Raw genomic sequence first — 17,109 nt, 5'->3', positions numbered from 1 at the left:
CCTCCGCGTTCCCCTATAACCTCAAGGTTCCAAGCACGATCTCAGGATCTAAAGGAGAACCTCCGGGTTCTATATACAATCTCAGGATCTAAAGGAAAAACTTCGGGTTCCTAAAACGACCTTCGGGTCTTTACATTGCCTCTGGGATAAAGAGCAACCTCCGGGTTCTAAGTCCGTGTTCTAGAAAGCTTAAACCTCCGGGTTCATAGTTAACCTTGCAGGTTCCAACTAAAACCTCCGGGTCCAGGTCCACCTCATAAACTTGAGAATAACCTGTTAGGGGATATTTGTGTAGGATCTTTGTGAGTACTACAGAACGATGTACAAGCCTTGATTTCGTATAGATTTGAACATAATAAGACTTGAAGAGATGTTTTATTGAGTAAACAAGCCGGAACTACAATGTATTGAGTAAGAACCCTAGTTCTAGCCGCCTAACTCTAATATCTACATCTCGAAGCGTCGATCCCTTGTTCTAGGGTTTGGGCTCCCCTTATATAGTTGTCTTTAGGTCGGCCTGAGTCGGTTTGAGTAGGTTAAAGTCTTCGATATTCAGAAATATGGAAGGTTCTCCATATCGGAAGTTTTCCATTTCCCGAAGGAAGGGGTGGTCCCTAGGACCAGACTCAGAGTGCTTCCTAGCGGGGACCCGGAGCGTTCCCTAACGGGGACCCGGGGCGTCTTTTGGCGGAGACCCGAATACATATCGATTGTTCCAGCTATCCCCGAAGGGATAGTTGCCCCTGATACCCCTCGAAGGTTCATCGATTAAAGGAGTGCCATCGCGGGATCAGAGATGATAGAACTCTGCTTTGTTCACCAGAGGGGCAAAATAGTATGAATTTAGAATCTCGTGTACTCCATGTTAGGGGATTTTTGTGTAGGATCTTTGTGAGTACTACGAAACGATGGACAAAGCTTTGATTTCGTATGAGTTTGCAAGTAATAAGGTAGAAAGAGACGTTTTATTAGATCAAAGAGCTGGAACTACAATAGATTGGTGTATAAACCCTAGTTCTATCCGCCTAACTATAATCTCTAAGTCTCCAAGTGTAGATCCCCTGCTTTAGGGTTTAGGCTCCCCTTATATAGTTGTCTTGATGTCGGCTTTAGTCTGTTTGAGTAGGTTAAACTCTTCCATATTCGGAAATATGGAAAGTTCACTCTATCGAAAGTTTTCCTTTTTCCTGGAGGAAGGGGGTGGTCCCTGGGACCTGACCCGAAGTACTTCCTAGCGGTTACCCGGGGTGTCTCCTAGCGGGGACCCAGAGGCCGGTGTCCTGCCTGGGGTTTGGAGGAATTCAATACCTGAGTATTTTTCCGCAACAGTTTTCCCCTTCTTGCTCAATTTCGTCATCGAACTCGGGGAATAACCTGTGCACTCAAATCAACCGGAGTTGCTCATTTTCAGCAGGCTTCCCTTAGGCAGGACATCGCTCCAATAATACTGCTATCTTGGTTCCTCTCAGGCCGGAGCCACACTCTGAACCCGGGGGAGGACTGGTTCCCTAATAATAGACCGGGGTCTGACGCTTTCTTCTTAAGCCGCTGATTTCTTGTTGAAGACGGAGAAGCTCGAGGCTTTTGGCGATGCTTTGGAGATGGCGGAGCCTGGAGCTCTTGTGATTTCCGAAGAAGAGGTCTGAGTGCTTGAACATGATGCGTAGATGCAGGTCTGGAGGCTGGTACGAGACTTTGTCGGAGGTTCCGGATGCTTCGAAGGATACTCGGGTCGGCTCTTCTTTTGGAGGTTTGTACCTTTTTGCGAAACTTCCCTTTTTAAGGAGGATTTCTCTTTCTCTTCAAGGACCAAGTGATGTGCCCCAGTCCATGGACCAGTCCAAGGAATCAGACCAGCATGAAGATCAGAACGTTCCAGACATCCCAATCGAGGTTCACTCTTCCGATCGTACCAGACAGACTGATCGAGCCATGCACCGGATCGACCCGCGAATGTCCGGATTGGAGCTTCGGCCAGATCCACGACCAGATGAACGAACTGACCGAACTGAAGCTCGTCTTTCCCGAACAACTCAACAAGTTAAGGCTGATGGTCAAGCTAGAATCAACTTAGGACGACTCAATTCTGATTCAGACCGCGACTTCTCTTTTTTAGCTCGTTTGGCTCGTACCGCATGTGCCAATGACTGTGCTGATGATCTTGCTTCCTTGTTCGATCCGATCATGGACTTTTCCTTTGGACATTTCTCTAAGGAAAGGATCCTTAAGCTCTCAGAAGACTTGGGCCATGCTGGAACGCAACTTGTCCGATCCGAACGTCCCGCGGCCTTTGCAGAACGTCCCGCGGCCTTTGCAGAACATCCCGCGACCTTTGCAGAACGTCCCGCGGCCCTTGCTGATCGTCCCGCTCATGTGCTGATCCTTTCCGCCTTGGACACAGCCAGCTCGGATGAATCTGGACAGAAGCCAAACGGTCATCTTGACTAGTCTGCTCTAATTTCCGTTCCTTGACCAGATCTAGTCAAGTTTATATTTTCTATGTCTTGTTTTCCTACAATTTTATTTATTGTCTTTGACTACAAAACTCTATAAGTATGTAATCTCTTCTAAGGAATAAAGCAATCGATTTTGTATGAATTTTCTGAGTTAAAACTCTTTGTTCTTTGTAAGAACTTGTCTAGTTTCTTGGTGAGTCATATCCAAGTAAACACGTCCTCAAATCGTTGGACTTGTGAGTCATATCAAGCAACGACGAGAGATCCTTCACATGGTGGTCTTGTGAGTCATATCAAGCATCATTTGGAGTCGGGAATATCGGAGGCTTTCCGCAACCTTCGTGCGACCCTTCAATCCATTCAGTTCTCCATCCGGAGTTTATATCCAAAACAGAACCAGTAGAGTGATCCGTTCCTAGGGTCCTTCACCAAGTTTCCTTGTTTTATGCTTGTTGTTTATGACAGGGATTCGCTGGAATATTTGGAAACATCCCTATTTCCTTTTCTGGCTCTGCGAAGAGGGATGATCCGGATGTATATAAGAGCTCGCGATATCCTCTAATTGGACTCAATCCAATTCCAACGCTGACTTCCGGTTGAGAAAGATGAATCCCGAGCTGCTTGTGTTTCCGTCCTCACTCGTGGGTGGCCGTCCAAGGCCACGTCGTCTTTTAACCGATCCTTTCTCATCTCCTATTCCTTCTTGGGGAGATGTTCCAGAGGCTGACAGTGAGGCGGTCCCGATGGCACCCTGAGACGGCGCCGTACCTGTTTCTTTGATGATGGTCTCCGTTCCGAGATTCGAGAGGGAGATCTTGCTAATATGCGAATGAAGTATGCGATTCATCCTTCAGGGGGATGAGGAGCCCGTCTGAGTTCGAGCGTGCTCCAGATGGAGGAGCAAGTGAGGTAGCTATCTATGAGGCATATCTGGAAGCTGGCTTCCAGGGTGTTATTCTTCCCTTATAGGCGAAGTATCCTCTTTCTTCGGTTTCTGTCCTTCTCAACTTACTCCCCTTACTTGGAGGACTTTAATAGCTATCCAAGTAGTTGGGGAACTTCATGGATTTCCGTTGGGGTGTTGGGAAAAAATACTCAGGTATTAAATTTCTCCAGACCCCAGGCAGGACACCAGCCTTTGGGTCCCCGTTAGGAGACACCCCGGTTCTCCGCTATGAAGTATCTCGGGTCCGGTCCCAGGGACCGCCCCCTTCCCCCGGGAAAAGGAAAACTTCCGATAAGGAGAACCTTCCATATTTCCAAATATGGAAGAGTTTAACCTACTCCAACCGACTAAGGTCCGCCTTGAGAAGACTATATAAAGGGAACCTAAACCCTAAAACAAGGGATCGACACTTCAAGACTTAGAGATTAGAGTTAGACGGCTAGAACTAGGGTTTATACACCAATCATTGTGGTTCAGGCTTCTTTACTCAATAAAACATCTCTTCAAGTCTATTGCTCTCAAACTATACATGAAATCTATACAAAGACCAGTCTTGTCCATCATTCTGTGGTACTCACAAAGATCCTACACAAAATCCCCTAACAGTTTGGTGCTAGAAGGAGGGGGGTAATCTAAACTACGTGAAAATGGCGGTGGACGAGCAGAACGAACTACCCGAAGCTACCCAAAGAAAATCCGAACTCTAGAGGCAAATCAATGGTCTGCAAAGTAAAGTAACTGAGTTGCCTAAAACTCGGGAGGAGGCTAATCCAGAGCTCTCCTCGAAATTCCAGAGCCTGAAGGAGAAGCTCCAAGCAACTGGAGCAGAGCGCCAAAAAGCTCAGCCAGCTCGAATCGAATACAAAACTCCGAGACGAGAACCAAGCCCTCAACACGGCGAGTAACAAGAAGCATTGATTCCGGGCTCAGATCCATCCTATGCCGACTCTGGAGACACCCAACTCCGGAACGGGTGTGAATCTCCCACCTACAGTGTCGGGAGGAGACACATCAGCGCACGAAAACGCTAATGATGCTTAGACCTACGACGTGGAAGATATCGAATCTTAGCCGGAACCCGATAAGGAAGCACCATACGGAGCAACGAAAGCGGAGTCTCCTATGGTCGCTTACCAAGAGCAGATGTTCTCCAAGAGACTTGATGCCATGCAGTCCATGGTAGAGAGGCTCCCAGAAGTAGCTCCCCCCATCCGGACGAGCAACCACGACTCTTATGCTGATACTCCTTTTACGGATGAGATCACCTTGATCGAGATGCCCATGAAGTTCTCCTTCCCCAGCATAAAGGCGTATGACGTCACCACTGATCCGGACGACCACTTTGCCCAATACAGACAAAGGATGCTCGCCGTAGCACTCCCAAAGTAGTCGCGTTTAGTTACCATGTGCAAAGGGTTCGGCTCAACCCTAACCGGACCCGCTCTACAATGGTACATCAACCTACCCTCCAGGTCCATAGCCTCCTTCGCGATTCTCAGCGATAAGTTCGTGGAACAATTCGCTGGCAGTAGGGACCTGGAAAAAACCTCTGATGGCCTCTATGAAATCCTCCAGCACCGGGCGGAACCCCTACGAGGCTACATAGCCCGCTTCAATTAAGAGAAAGTGGCTATTCCCGAATGCAGTATCCCCACTGCTATCTCTGCCTTCAAAAGAGGCCTGCTCCCCGACGGGACCTCTAGAAGGAGTTTACCAAATATCAGTGCAAAACCATGGAAGAAGTCCTATCTCGAGCCTGGGCGCATGTAAAATGGGAGGAAGATGTCGCCATCCACGCTAAGGCGCAACAAAAGCAAGATCCCAAGATGACCAGATCAGACCGAACCGAGCGAGATGAGAAACCCTCTCAACGACCAGCCAGGGACTCCGAAAATCAAAACCGGGGCAGATACCAGAACCGGCTGATCGAGAAGGCAGAAGGGATGGCAATGTCCACGTGGCCAGACATCTCTCACCTCTCCGTCTTAAGGCCGGAGCTGATCAATGTTCTGAGGCAGATGGGCCAACAGGTCAAGTGGCCTCAGAAGATGAAAGCATCCGACTCTTTCTGGAACCATGGTTTCTGGTGGGACTTCCACCGAGACCACAGTCACAAAATGGGGAACTGCCTCGCACTAAAGATCAAGGTCAACGCGTTGCTTAAGGAAGGACACCTCAGGGAGTTCCTTTCCAAGAAGGCTAAGAGCCATCTAAGCAAGGAGACAATGGGAAAGCCCACTGAAGTTGCTCCCGTCTCACCACCTCGACAGGACCGAGTGATTTATGTCATATCAGGCGGTACGGAGATCAGCGGCATAAGCCACGCAGCCGCGAAGAAAAGCACATGGACCGCCAAGCACGGCCTAAAGGCAGCCAAGCCAAAACTTCTGCTCCTAGGTACGGATGAAATAAGTTTCACGGCCAAGGAGCAGGAGAAAGTTCTCACCCCACATCACGACGCCCTGGTCACATCGCTCCCTATAGCGAACTGCTTGGTGAAAAGGATACTGGTAGATAATGGAAGCTCCGGCAACATCATCTTCCAGGCCGCATACAAGGATCTGGGCTGGAGGAAAGCGCTCTAACTCAAAGGATACCCCCACTTATAGGGTTCAACGGAGAAGTCAAACAAACCGCCGGAGAGGTAACCCTCCTTGTATACGCTGAAGGGAAAAACATATCAACCAAGTTCCTTGTTGTTTACTGCGACTCGTTCTACATTATGATCCTAGGTAGGCCCTGGATTCATGGCATGGGGGCCATCCCTTCGACTCTTCACCAGATTGTGAAATTCCCTACACCCTGGGGCATAAAGGCGATCAGAGGGGATCATGAATATTCCCGCTCTTGCTACCAGACTACTCTGAAGGGAAAGCCTAAGTTCTTATCGTAATTACAGAGTAAGCCTCCGGCTCATCACACCGAGGAACATGAGGTAGAGGAAATGGATGACATGCCATTAACCAAAGGAGATCAGACTCGGCATCTCAAGATCGGCTTCAAGCTGACCGAAGGATTGAGAAGGAGATTAATAGACTTCCTCAGGTCTAACTCCAACTGCTTTGCTTGGTCCCACGCAGATATGCCTGGGATCGACCCGAAGATCATCATGCACATGCTGCAGGTTGATCCCCTACATCAACCCGTCAGACAAAAGAGAAGGAAGTTTGCCCCCGAAAGGGACGTGATCATCAACGATAAGTCGGAAGCCTGCTCGGCGTGGGGTTCATTCGCGAGGTGCAATATCCGGAATGGTGAGCCAACGTCATCGTAGTCAAGAAAACGAATGGGAAGTGGAGAGTTTGCATGGACTTCACGGACCTCAACAAGTAATGTCCAAAGGACCCCTTTCCCCTACCTCATATCGACAAGCTGGTCGATGCCACCACGGGGCATCAGCTAATGAGTTTCATGGACACGTTCTCCGGCAACAATCAAATACTTATGCATCCGGAAGACCAGGAGAAAACATACTTCATGACGTCCAGAGGGATCTATTGCTACAAGGTTATGCCCTTCGGCCTAAAGAACGCAGGATCAACCTACCAGCGTTTGGTGAACATGATGTTTGCGGACCAGATAGGGCGAACCATGGAGATCTACATCGACGACATGCTGGTCAAGTCCCTAGAGGCTGAGGACCATATATTTCATCTGCAGCAACCTTCTCGACCCTCCGGAAGTATAACATGAAGCTCAACCCAGCTAAATGCTCATTCGGCGTCAGTTCTGGCAAGTTCCTTGGGTACACTGTAGCCACCGGGGCATCGAAGCCAACCCGGAGCAAATCAGGGCCATTCATTCAATCACTTCCCCGAAGAACGTCAAAGAAGTCCAAAAGCTAACAGGAAGAATGGCGGCCTAGAGCATATTCATCGCTAGACTCTCCGATAAATCTCATGCCTTCTTCGGAACCCTCAAAAATCCAAAGGACTCCCAGTGGACGGAAGAGTGCAAATCCGCTCTCCATGAGCGAAAGGCGTATCTCACCACTCCTCCTCTCCTATCCAAGCCACTACTCGGTGAGGTCCTGCTGCTATATCTAGCAGTCTTGGAATACCCCGTAAGCGCTGTCCTAATACGCGAGGAGGGAAGCAAGCAGCTACCAATCTACTACGTAAGTAAGGCTCTCCTGGATGCGGAAACCCGATATAGCCATCTAGAGAAGCTGACCTTACCCCTGATAGTCGCCGCTCGTAAGCTACGACCCTACTTCCAGGCTCACCCAATCATGGCCGTCACCTCCTTCCCTACAAAGTTGGTTCTCCACAAACCCGAAGTCTTAGACGCCTAGCTAAATGGGCTGTGGAACTAGAGGAGTACGACTTAATATTTCGACCAGCCACAGCTATAAAGTCACAGGTCCTAGCAGACTTCATGGCCGAATTATCCCCTGCCTTACTCCCAGCTTTGAATCAAGAAGTACGCCTTCGAAGCGAAGCCAAGGAAGAGGGAGAATGGATCCTACACGTTGATGGATCCAGAAACGTCAGAGGAGACGGAGTGGGGATAGTGCTTACCTCGCCAACAGGGAACACGGCCTCAAGGGCTGTGAGATGCAACTTCAAAGCAACCAGCAACAAAAGCGAGTATGAGGCCCTATTCGTAGGACTAACTCTCGCCCATCAAATGGGGGCAGAAAACATCTAGGTCTTCGGTGACTCCCAGCTAATAATCAACCAGGTGCAGGGAGAGTACCAAACAAAAGATGACAGCATGATCCAATATGTGGCGGTTGCCCAGCGAGTGATCAAGAGGTTCAAGAGTTGCAAGCTCACTCAAATTCCCCGGGAACAAAACTCGCAAGCCGATGCACTGGCTAATTTGGGGTCCGCCCTCAAAACAAACATCCAGATGAGCATACCCTTGCTTGGACTTCAATAGCCAGCCACCCTGGAGTAGCCCCCGCCAGAGGAGGTCTCCACTGCCGAAGAAGGCAAAAACTGGATGACCCCCCTAGTCCGGTACCTGGAGGCCGACATTCTCCCGGAAGAGCGCAACGAGGCCAAAAAAATTAAGAAGCAATCCGCGAGGTACTGTTTCTCCCAGGAGAAGCTATACCGGAGATCCTTCTCAGGCCCATACCTAAGGTGCGTCACACCTCAAGAAGCCGCTAGAATCCTTGTAGAACTACATGAAGGAGACTGTGGGTCCCACTCTAGCGGCATGAGCCTGGTGCTCAGAGCTAGAAGGGCATGCTACTATTGGCCCACGATGGCCGCCGACGCCAACAGACAAGCCAAACACTGCGACCAGTGTCAAAGGCACGCTCCAGTTTCCAAGCTCCCTCTGGAGAATCTCAAATCCATAAGCTCACTGTGGCCCTTCAGAAAGTGGGGCATAGACATAGTGGGGAAATTCCCTATGCCGCCGGGGCAGAAGGCCTTCTTTCTGGTAGTCACTGACTACTTCTCTATGTGGGTCGAAGCAGAAGCACTCAACCGGATAACAGACCTCCAGATCCGCAAATTCATGTGGACCTATGTAATCACTCACTTCGGGGTCCCCCACGAAATTGTCACCGACAATGGACCCCAGTTCAGGAGCCACAACTTCAAGGAGTTCTGCAAGGACTAGGGCATAAAGCTAACCTTCGCCACACCCCGACACCCCCAATCTAACGGACAATCCGAGTCCACGAAAAAAACCGTGGTCAACATGCTTTAAAAGCGACTGGAGGGCTCTCACAGGAAATGGGCTGAAGAACTACACGGAGTCCTCTGGGCGTACCGAACCTCTCCCAAAACGGCAATTGGGGAAACTCCCTACTCGCTGGTCTACGGCCCTGAAGCCATAATACCTACGGAGATGCACGTGAGAACAACGGTCTCAAGGTCTACCTCTCAGAAGGAGAACAACGAGCTGATGGCGCTGAGCCTTGACCTGCTCGACGAAAGAAGAGAGGCCGCTCGACTAAGAAACTGGTTCTACCAGCAAGATGTCACCAGGACATACAACAAAAAGTAAGAACCAGGACCTTTCAGTAAGGGGATTGGGTTCTACGACGAATAGAAAAAACAACGGGGAAACTCACCCCCGGGTGGGAAGGACCCTATAAGGTCATCAAGGTGCGGAGAGCAGACGCCTACAGGCTGCAAGATAGCAAAGGTAAAATACAACCCAACTGCTGGAACGCCTTGCTCCTCGAAGCCTATCATTTTTAATATGGTCCCCGGACCATGATTTCTATTATAGTACTATATACTATTTAAGCATTATGATTTCCTACTCCTATGTATGCTAAACGTCTCCGGACAAAGCTAATAATAAAATAGTTCCGACTATAAGGGCAGAGGGGAAATCATTATACTTAAAGGGGCATACGAGCTTGATCAGGTCTCCTGAGACCTCCGATCCTGGCCAAACCTTGCAAAAGTGGCACAACCACAAAATAAAAATGGGTATGAGACATAAAGCAGGAATGGGTATGCGCAAGCCTGAGTATGCTGTCAAAACTACCTGAAACCCCTGTGCAGCCTAAGGCGCATCGGGGTCCGTAGAGTACCAATGTGAAAAATACATGTATTAAAACGCTACGAGCTACACAATACAAGGAACACATGGTATATTTATTGCAAAAGTACTGTGAAATACATAGAGCAATCAAAATCCTGCTTCTCCAGACGTGGAAAGCAGCGAAGCCTGGCACTTGGGTCATAACACCCACACTAGCACCCTCTAAAGCCTGTCAGTGACTTCCTGCAGAAGTAGAATACATCATAGGAACTTGATAGTGGCCAGCTTCCGAGCGGCAGAATGCGAAATCCAAACAGGTACCGATAGTAGCCTTGCCTTGGAAGGCGGAGTACGGTCTTTGCGAAAAGCAAAATATTACGGGTTCCCAAGGAACTCCGGGTCCTTATGGAACCCCAGATCTAAAGACAAAACCCACGGTTCCCCATACAATTTTGGGTCCTATGTGTAAAATCTAAGGAAGAACCTCTGGGTTCCCATATAGCCTCTGGGTTCCAATCAAAGATATCAGGATCTAAGGAAGAACCCTCGGGTTCCTAGATGGCCTCAGGGTTCCAAAGATAAAAAAGAAGGTAGAACCTCTGTGCAGCCTAAGGCGCATCGGGGTCATTACAACATCAAGAACTTCCGGGTTCTAATCAAAGATCTCGGGATCTAAGGAAGAAACCACCGGGTTCCTATACGGCCTCAGGTGACTAATATGATTTTAAGAAAGAGGATAGAACCCCTGTGCAGCCTAGGGCGCATCGGGGTCATTACATCCCTAAGAACCTCCAGGTTCCCATGCGACCTCAGGGGCCAAATACAAACACCAGGGTCCCGATACGGTCTCCGGATCTAAGGGAAAATCTTGTATTCTCACATGACCTCAGGGTCCAACTGCGATCTTAGGATCTATCAAAGAATCTCCGGGTTCCTATACCGCCTCCGGGCTCCAGTCATGATCCCATGATCTATAAAAGGACCTCAAGGTCACAAATAAGACCTCATGGTCTAGGGGAACCTTCGGGTCCCGAATACGATCTCAGGATCCAAGGAGAACTTTCGGGCTCCTCCACGACCTTTGAGTCCTCAGACGACCCCCGGGTCCCCACGCAACCTCCGGGTTACGTGATCAGTCTCCAGACTCCAAGAGTCCATATTTTAGCTTGAAACCCTCGGGTTTATAGCCCATCTCTCTGGTCATAACCGTAACCTCGGGGATCCCAATCTATCTACTGATCCTTGCGTAATCTCCAGGTCCAGGACAACCTCAATACAAAGGCTGAGCTCAACAAACAGCTAAAATGTTTGGAAAATGATTAAAAAGAAGGCCCCAGTATGACCGAGGTTCAATGAAAAACCATTATTCGAAAAATAAAAGGGGGCTACAAAGAGCCTTTATTCGAAAAGGCAACAAAAACCAGAGTCTTAAAACAAAGAAAGGAATCATTTAGAAAGAAGGCTCCTCCGAGAATCGCGACCCCACAACGGATCTCGGGGTGGCAGCCTGGGAGAAGCTCCCCGACTGATGGTTGATCCCTCCGGATAAGATAAACTGACGTCGATACTCTTCTTTCGGATTCCAATGTTCCACACACTTCTCCAGCCATTCCTTCACGAGCTCCCATCTAGCCGAGGCTTTTGTTAGGGGATTTTTGTGTACAAGCGATCCGTGCTCCGTTCTAAGGAATGATAGGGAGAAGGAGACATCTCGTCGTAGTGTATTCTCCCCCCTAGATAGTTGATGAACCCAGGGGGTCTTGCTCTTAGGAGACTGCCATCTAGATATGGGCCAGTATATGTCGTCGGTGCGTTAGTAATAGCGGAGGAGATTGCTCGTTAGGCAGGGACTGCGTGTATATGGTGAAGGCCGCATGGTCTTCTGGGTCTGCAATTGATGGTCCCGATTCCAGGGTCGGTCCCTGGGTGCCTCCTTATCTGTAGTTGAGGGTTCCGGTTACCAAGGTTGGTCCTTGAGGAACTGAGGAAGATGTTTGGGATGTATAGATGCATCCTTCAAGGGGGATTGCCTACGTACCCTTCAATGAGGGATCAAGCCGTTCGTAGTTCATGTATTGGTGGAGGCGCGGAGCCTAAGTGGGCGCGTAGCCTAATGGGCACATGGCCTAAGGAGCACGTAGCTCTGATGGAGGCACGTAGCCTGGATGGGCACGTGGCCTTGTAGGTGATAGGAGTCATCTGTTCTATGGGGCACATGGCCGAAACAGATGGTGGAGTAGTCGATATGTTGTAGGGAGCATGGAGCTTCGATATGCTTTGATGAGCATGGAGTGTCCCTGTCGGTGTGCTGGAGATCGTGGCCTTGGCCAGTATGTGGAGTTGTAGGCGTGCTGAAGAGAGCATAGGATGTCATCTTCATGGTAGTAATCACTGGGATCAGCCTGTCATAGACCTCTCTTAGGAGAAGGTCTTCTATGGGTGAAATGTAGCCTTGGCGGCTGTCGAATTCGTGAGCTCTGGAGCTGGATGTTTTCTCTCATAGATGGACGTCTTCTTTTTCATAGATGGACGTGTTCCCCCTTCTTTAGGTTTAGAAACCTATCTTTATAGTGGAGGTGGTGCCTTTCTCTTAGAGTTTGAAAATATTTCATATATCCTTAGAGAATAGAATCTTTCCATTCTTCTCAAGGACGGCTTATCATATTGGAATACTTCCTCTCTCTCTCTTAGATTTAGGAAGATTCCTTCTTCTCTAAGCTGGTTACCTGATAAATGGAAGATTTCTATTTATCTTACGGCAGGAGAAATCACTTGGCATGGAAGACGGAGGAAGTTCCCAGACCTGGGGGCCGGGACCCGTGACCTGGGGGCAGGGACCCAGACCTGGGGGCAGGGACCCAGACCTGGGGGCAGGGACCCAGGACCCAGAGGCAGGAACCCGGAACCTGGGGGCAGGGACCTGGAAGACGGAAGCTGGAGTAATCTCTTCATGGAATATTTTTTTCCCAACAGCTTTCACTTGCTGAACTAGTAGATCCCGGCGAGCCACCATGTCCTGCATCTGCCCACGAAGAAGGAATACCTCGCCGATCAATCTCCGGTGAGCAACCACCAAAGGATCACGGTTAGGCCCAACCTCAACACTTGTTGATGAGGTGGAAGATAGACCATTAGCCGATAGAGCAGCCCTCGCCAGTCTTGGCAGAGGAGTGTAAGAAGGACGTCGCTTCCGCGCTATAGCCTTCTGATACTCATCATAAACAACCGATACCGGGAGCCTCGCCGCGTTCCCTAGAAAAAGATATGTAAGAAATAAACGAGACAAAGTCTTACCAAATAGAAAAAGGGAAGGCTTACCCCAAACTCGACTACAACACAAGGTTTCCCTGCTCACCAGAAAGGTCATCCATCAGAATCGTCAAGCAATTCCCATTATAAGCTTCGCTACCGCTTCTCCAGCAAAGGAAACCGGGCGGGAAACATCTGACAAGCGAAAGCCAAACATCAAATCGGGCTCCCAAAGGAATGGTAAAATTCAAAGCCCAAAGGAGAACTTACCAACAGTACGCCAAGACGTAGGATAACCAACCGGCTCTTGGATCTTCACAAATACGTACCGGCTGTTCCAACCATCCCCGAAGGGGTAATTTCCCCTGACACCCCTCGAAGGTTCCTCGACCAGAGGGGTGCCATAACGGGATTGAAGGTGATAGAACACCGCTTTGTTCACCAGAGGAGCAAAGTAATAAGAGTATAAAATCTCATGCACCCCGACAGAAAATCCATGGAGTTTCCCAAGTAATTGGATGGCCATTAAAGTCCTCCAGGTTGGAGGAGTAAGTTGGGAAGGACATAAACCAAAGAAAGATGATACTTCGCCTATAAGAGAAGGGATAACGCCCCAGAAGCCTGCTTCCAGATACGCCTCATAGACAGCTACCTCACCCGCTCCCCCATCAGGAGCATGTTCGAACTCGGTCGGACTCCTCATCCCCAATGAAGGATGAATAGCATACTTCCTCCTCATGTTAGCCAGGTCTCCATCTCGGATCTCGGAACGGGGACCGTCGTCGAAGAAACAATAACGGCGCCTTCTCAGGGGTGCCATCGGAACCGCTTCACTATCAGCCTCCGGAACATCTCCCCAAGAAGGAACAGGAGATGAGAAAGGGTCGGTGAAAGGACGACGTGGCCTTGGAAGACCACCCACAAGTGAGGATGGGAACATGAGAAACTCGGGATTCATCTTTCTCAACAAGGAATCAGCGCTGAGGATGGGTTGAGGCCAGTTAGAAGATATTGCGAGTCCTTATATACATCCGGATCATTCCCTTTCGTGGGATGAGAAAAGGAAATAGGGATGTTCTCAAATATTCTAAAGAATCCCTGACATAAAGGATAAAAGCAGTAAAAAGGAAATCCGGCCCCTGCAGGAAAAAGGGAAATCCTTCCTAAAAAAAAAGAAAGTTTTGAGAAAAGATAAGCGCTTTTGAAGAATAAGAAGAGCATCTAGAATCATCAACCGAACGGCCACCAGCCTCCTGATCTATTCCCACGCATCAAGCCTTTAAGCTCCTCTTCAGGAAACATTAGAGCTCCAGGCTCCTCCAGCTCTAGGACGCCATCAGAATCCCAGAGTTTCTCCATCTTTGACAAGAAGTCAGCGGTTCGATAGCACCAGACCCCGGTCTGGAATAAGGGAATCGGTCCTCCCTCTGGTTCAGAGTATGGTTCTGGCCTGCGTGGAACCCAGGATTGCAGGATTACTGGAGCGATGTCCTGCCTAAGGGAAGCCTGCTGAGAATAAGCAACTCCGGTTGACTTGAGTGCACAGGTTACCCTAGTTCGATGACGAAATCGAGCAATAAGGGGCAAACTGTTGGGGAAAAATACTCAAATATTGAATATCTCCAGACCACAGGCAGGACACCGGCCTCTGGGTCCCCGCTAGGAGGCACCCCGCTTCCCCGCTATGAAGTATCCCGGGTCCGGTCCCAGGGACCACCCCCTTCCCCGGGAAAAGGAAAACTTCCGATAAGGAGAACCTTCCATATTTCCGAATATGGAAGAGGTTAACCTACTCCAACCAACTAAGGCCCACCTTGAGAAAACTATATAAAGGGAACCTAAACCCTATAACAAGGGATCGACACTTCAAGACTTAGAGATTAGAGTTAGACGGCTAGAACTAGGGTTTATACACCAATCATTGTAGTTCCGGCTTCTTTACTCAATAAAACATCTCTTCAAGTATATTTCTCTCAAACTATACACGAAATCTATACAAAGACCAGCCTTGTCCATCGTTCTGTGTTACTCACAAATATCATTCACAAAAATCCCCTAGCATGGGGTACACGAGATTCTAAATTCGTACCATTTTGCCCCTCTTGTGAACAAAGCAGGGTTCTATCATCTCTGATCCCGCGATGGCACTCCTTCAGTCGAGGAACCTACGAGGGGTATCAGGGGAAACTATCCCTTCGGGGATAGGTGGAATAATCGATATGTAATCGTGAAGATCCAGGAGCCTGTTGGATATCCCACGTCCTAGCGTACTGTCGGTAAGTGATAGACCATGGATTTTACCCACTTTTAGCCATGGTCTATAAGTTTTTTAATATATATTTACTACTATATAGAGTCTATTTAGAGTATTTACAGGTTCATGAACGATTTGGAGGAATGTGGTGATTTTGGTGTCTTTTGGAGCCTTTTGAGTGTAGAGCTGCACAGACGTGTCAGATGTCTAGCCATGGATAGAGACCTTACCACCGTTAGATTGATCCCATCGTTAGAAACAAGATAGATCTTTGAGTTAGCTTTCCAATGCCACCGGTTTGAGGTCAATCAGCATCCAGTAGCAGAAGTTATGCCCGTTTTACTGAAGAGTGGTCAGTCTGCCTCGCAAGAGGAAGCTGTCGAGGAGTGAAGGACTATCGATCGATAACGCAGAATTGGTGTCGATCGACAGTGATTCCAGAACGTGGGCCAAACATATTTCAAGACCGTTTGAAGCCCAGAAGCCACATCAAGTTACCAAAATACTCATGGACGACCAGAAACCCTATTTATGTATTTATAAGCCATTGTTGACGGCGACAAGCTTTCTATTATCCTATTCAATTGTTTTCTATTAGGTTTGAAAAGAAGATCAATTCTCCTTCAGAGATTGATTGGAACTCCATTGGTTTTATCATTGATTTATCTATCTATTATTCAGACTATGATTTGTGTTACTGCTTGCATGTCTGAGTAATTCATCATGTTAGGTTTAGGGATTTCATGAGGTTAATGTCAAAATGATAATCAATTAGGATTGCTAGATTATATATAGATCTCTACACCAGGGTGATTTGTAATACTAGGATCTGGAAAAATTAGAATAGCACGATAGTGTGACTAGTTGTTTGAACCTAGAATCATAGGATAATTGAGAGGCACGAAAGTGCAATCAATTAACGGAACCCGAACTCTGCTGGATTAGATACCTAGGCGCATACGAGAGTTGGTCTAGGAATCTAGTTGAACTAAATCGATTAGGTCGTTAATGCTTGTCTAAGGAAGCATCAATCGACGCTCTGGCCATAGCATCGATCGACGCTCGCGCTAAGTCAACAAGCGACAGCTGAGACTGGACTTAGACATTTGATTAGCAATTGCATACGAAAGCTGGATTGCTTACTTATTAAAATCGAGTTCTAGTATTGAATCTATAAACCATTAGCATCCTTGAATTGTAGTTTTGAATCTCTTGATTGATAAATCCCTAGGTCTAGCTATTTGTCCCTATTGTTTACAACCTCAATCAACCAATTGAACAACTACTTTGTTCACCTCGCTTTCATTGATTTACAGCTTTATAAACTGTTTGCCTAGCTTAATCTTTATTTCTATAGTCTATTATGTGCCCTAGCTCTCTGTGGATTTGATCCCTAAGTTCTACAATTGAACCTCTTATTTGAGTGATATCAAATTTGGCGCCGTGGCCGGGGAGCTTTGATCGCCAATAGACTTGATTTATAGGTTTAGTATAGGTTTTATTTACTGTCATAGTTACTTATATAAAAAAATTTTCTTGTCTTTCATGTACATGCCTATCAGTACCAGAAGCAGCAAGGAGAAATTACTTTTCTTCTCAGACCCAACACTTTTGGAACGCTCGATCTGCAAAGAGAAACACACATCATCGATCGACACTACCTCTACTACGTCGATCGACACCACCTCTACTACGTCGATCGACACCATCTCTACTATGTCGATCGACACTTGTGACAGAGCAACGAT

General features: G+C 48.1%; 1 protein-coding gene across 1 annotated transcript; it reads left to right on the top strand.

The window, feature by feature from the left end:
- Positions 1-5,135: 5,135 nt before the first annotated feature.
- Positions 5,136-5,987, top strand: LOC125579919. The gene has a single exon (XM_048743828.1). It carries the CDS (start codon positions 5,136-5,138, stop codon positions 5,985-5,987), a length of 852 nt encoding a protein of 283 aa, XP_048599785.1.
- The last annotated feature ends 11,122 nt before the right edge of the window (positions 5,988-17,109 follow it).

Source organism: Brassica napus, chromosome C1, assembly GCF_020379485.1.
Source record: "Brassica napus cultivar Da-Ae chromosome C1, Da-Ae, whole genome shotgun sequence".
Taxonomy (NCBI): Eukaryota; Viridiplantae; Streptophyta; class Magnoliopsida; order Brassicales; family Brassicaceae; genus Brassica; species Brassica napus.
Note: the sequence above shows the minus strand (reverse complement) of the source record. Positions and strands in the feature narration are given on the sequence as shown.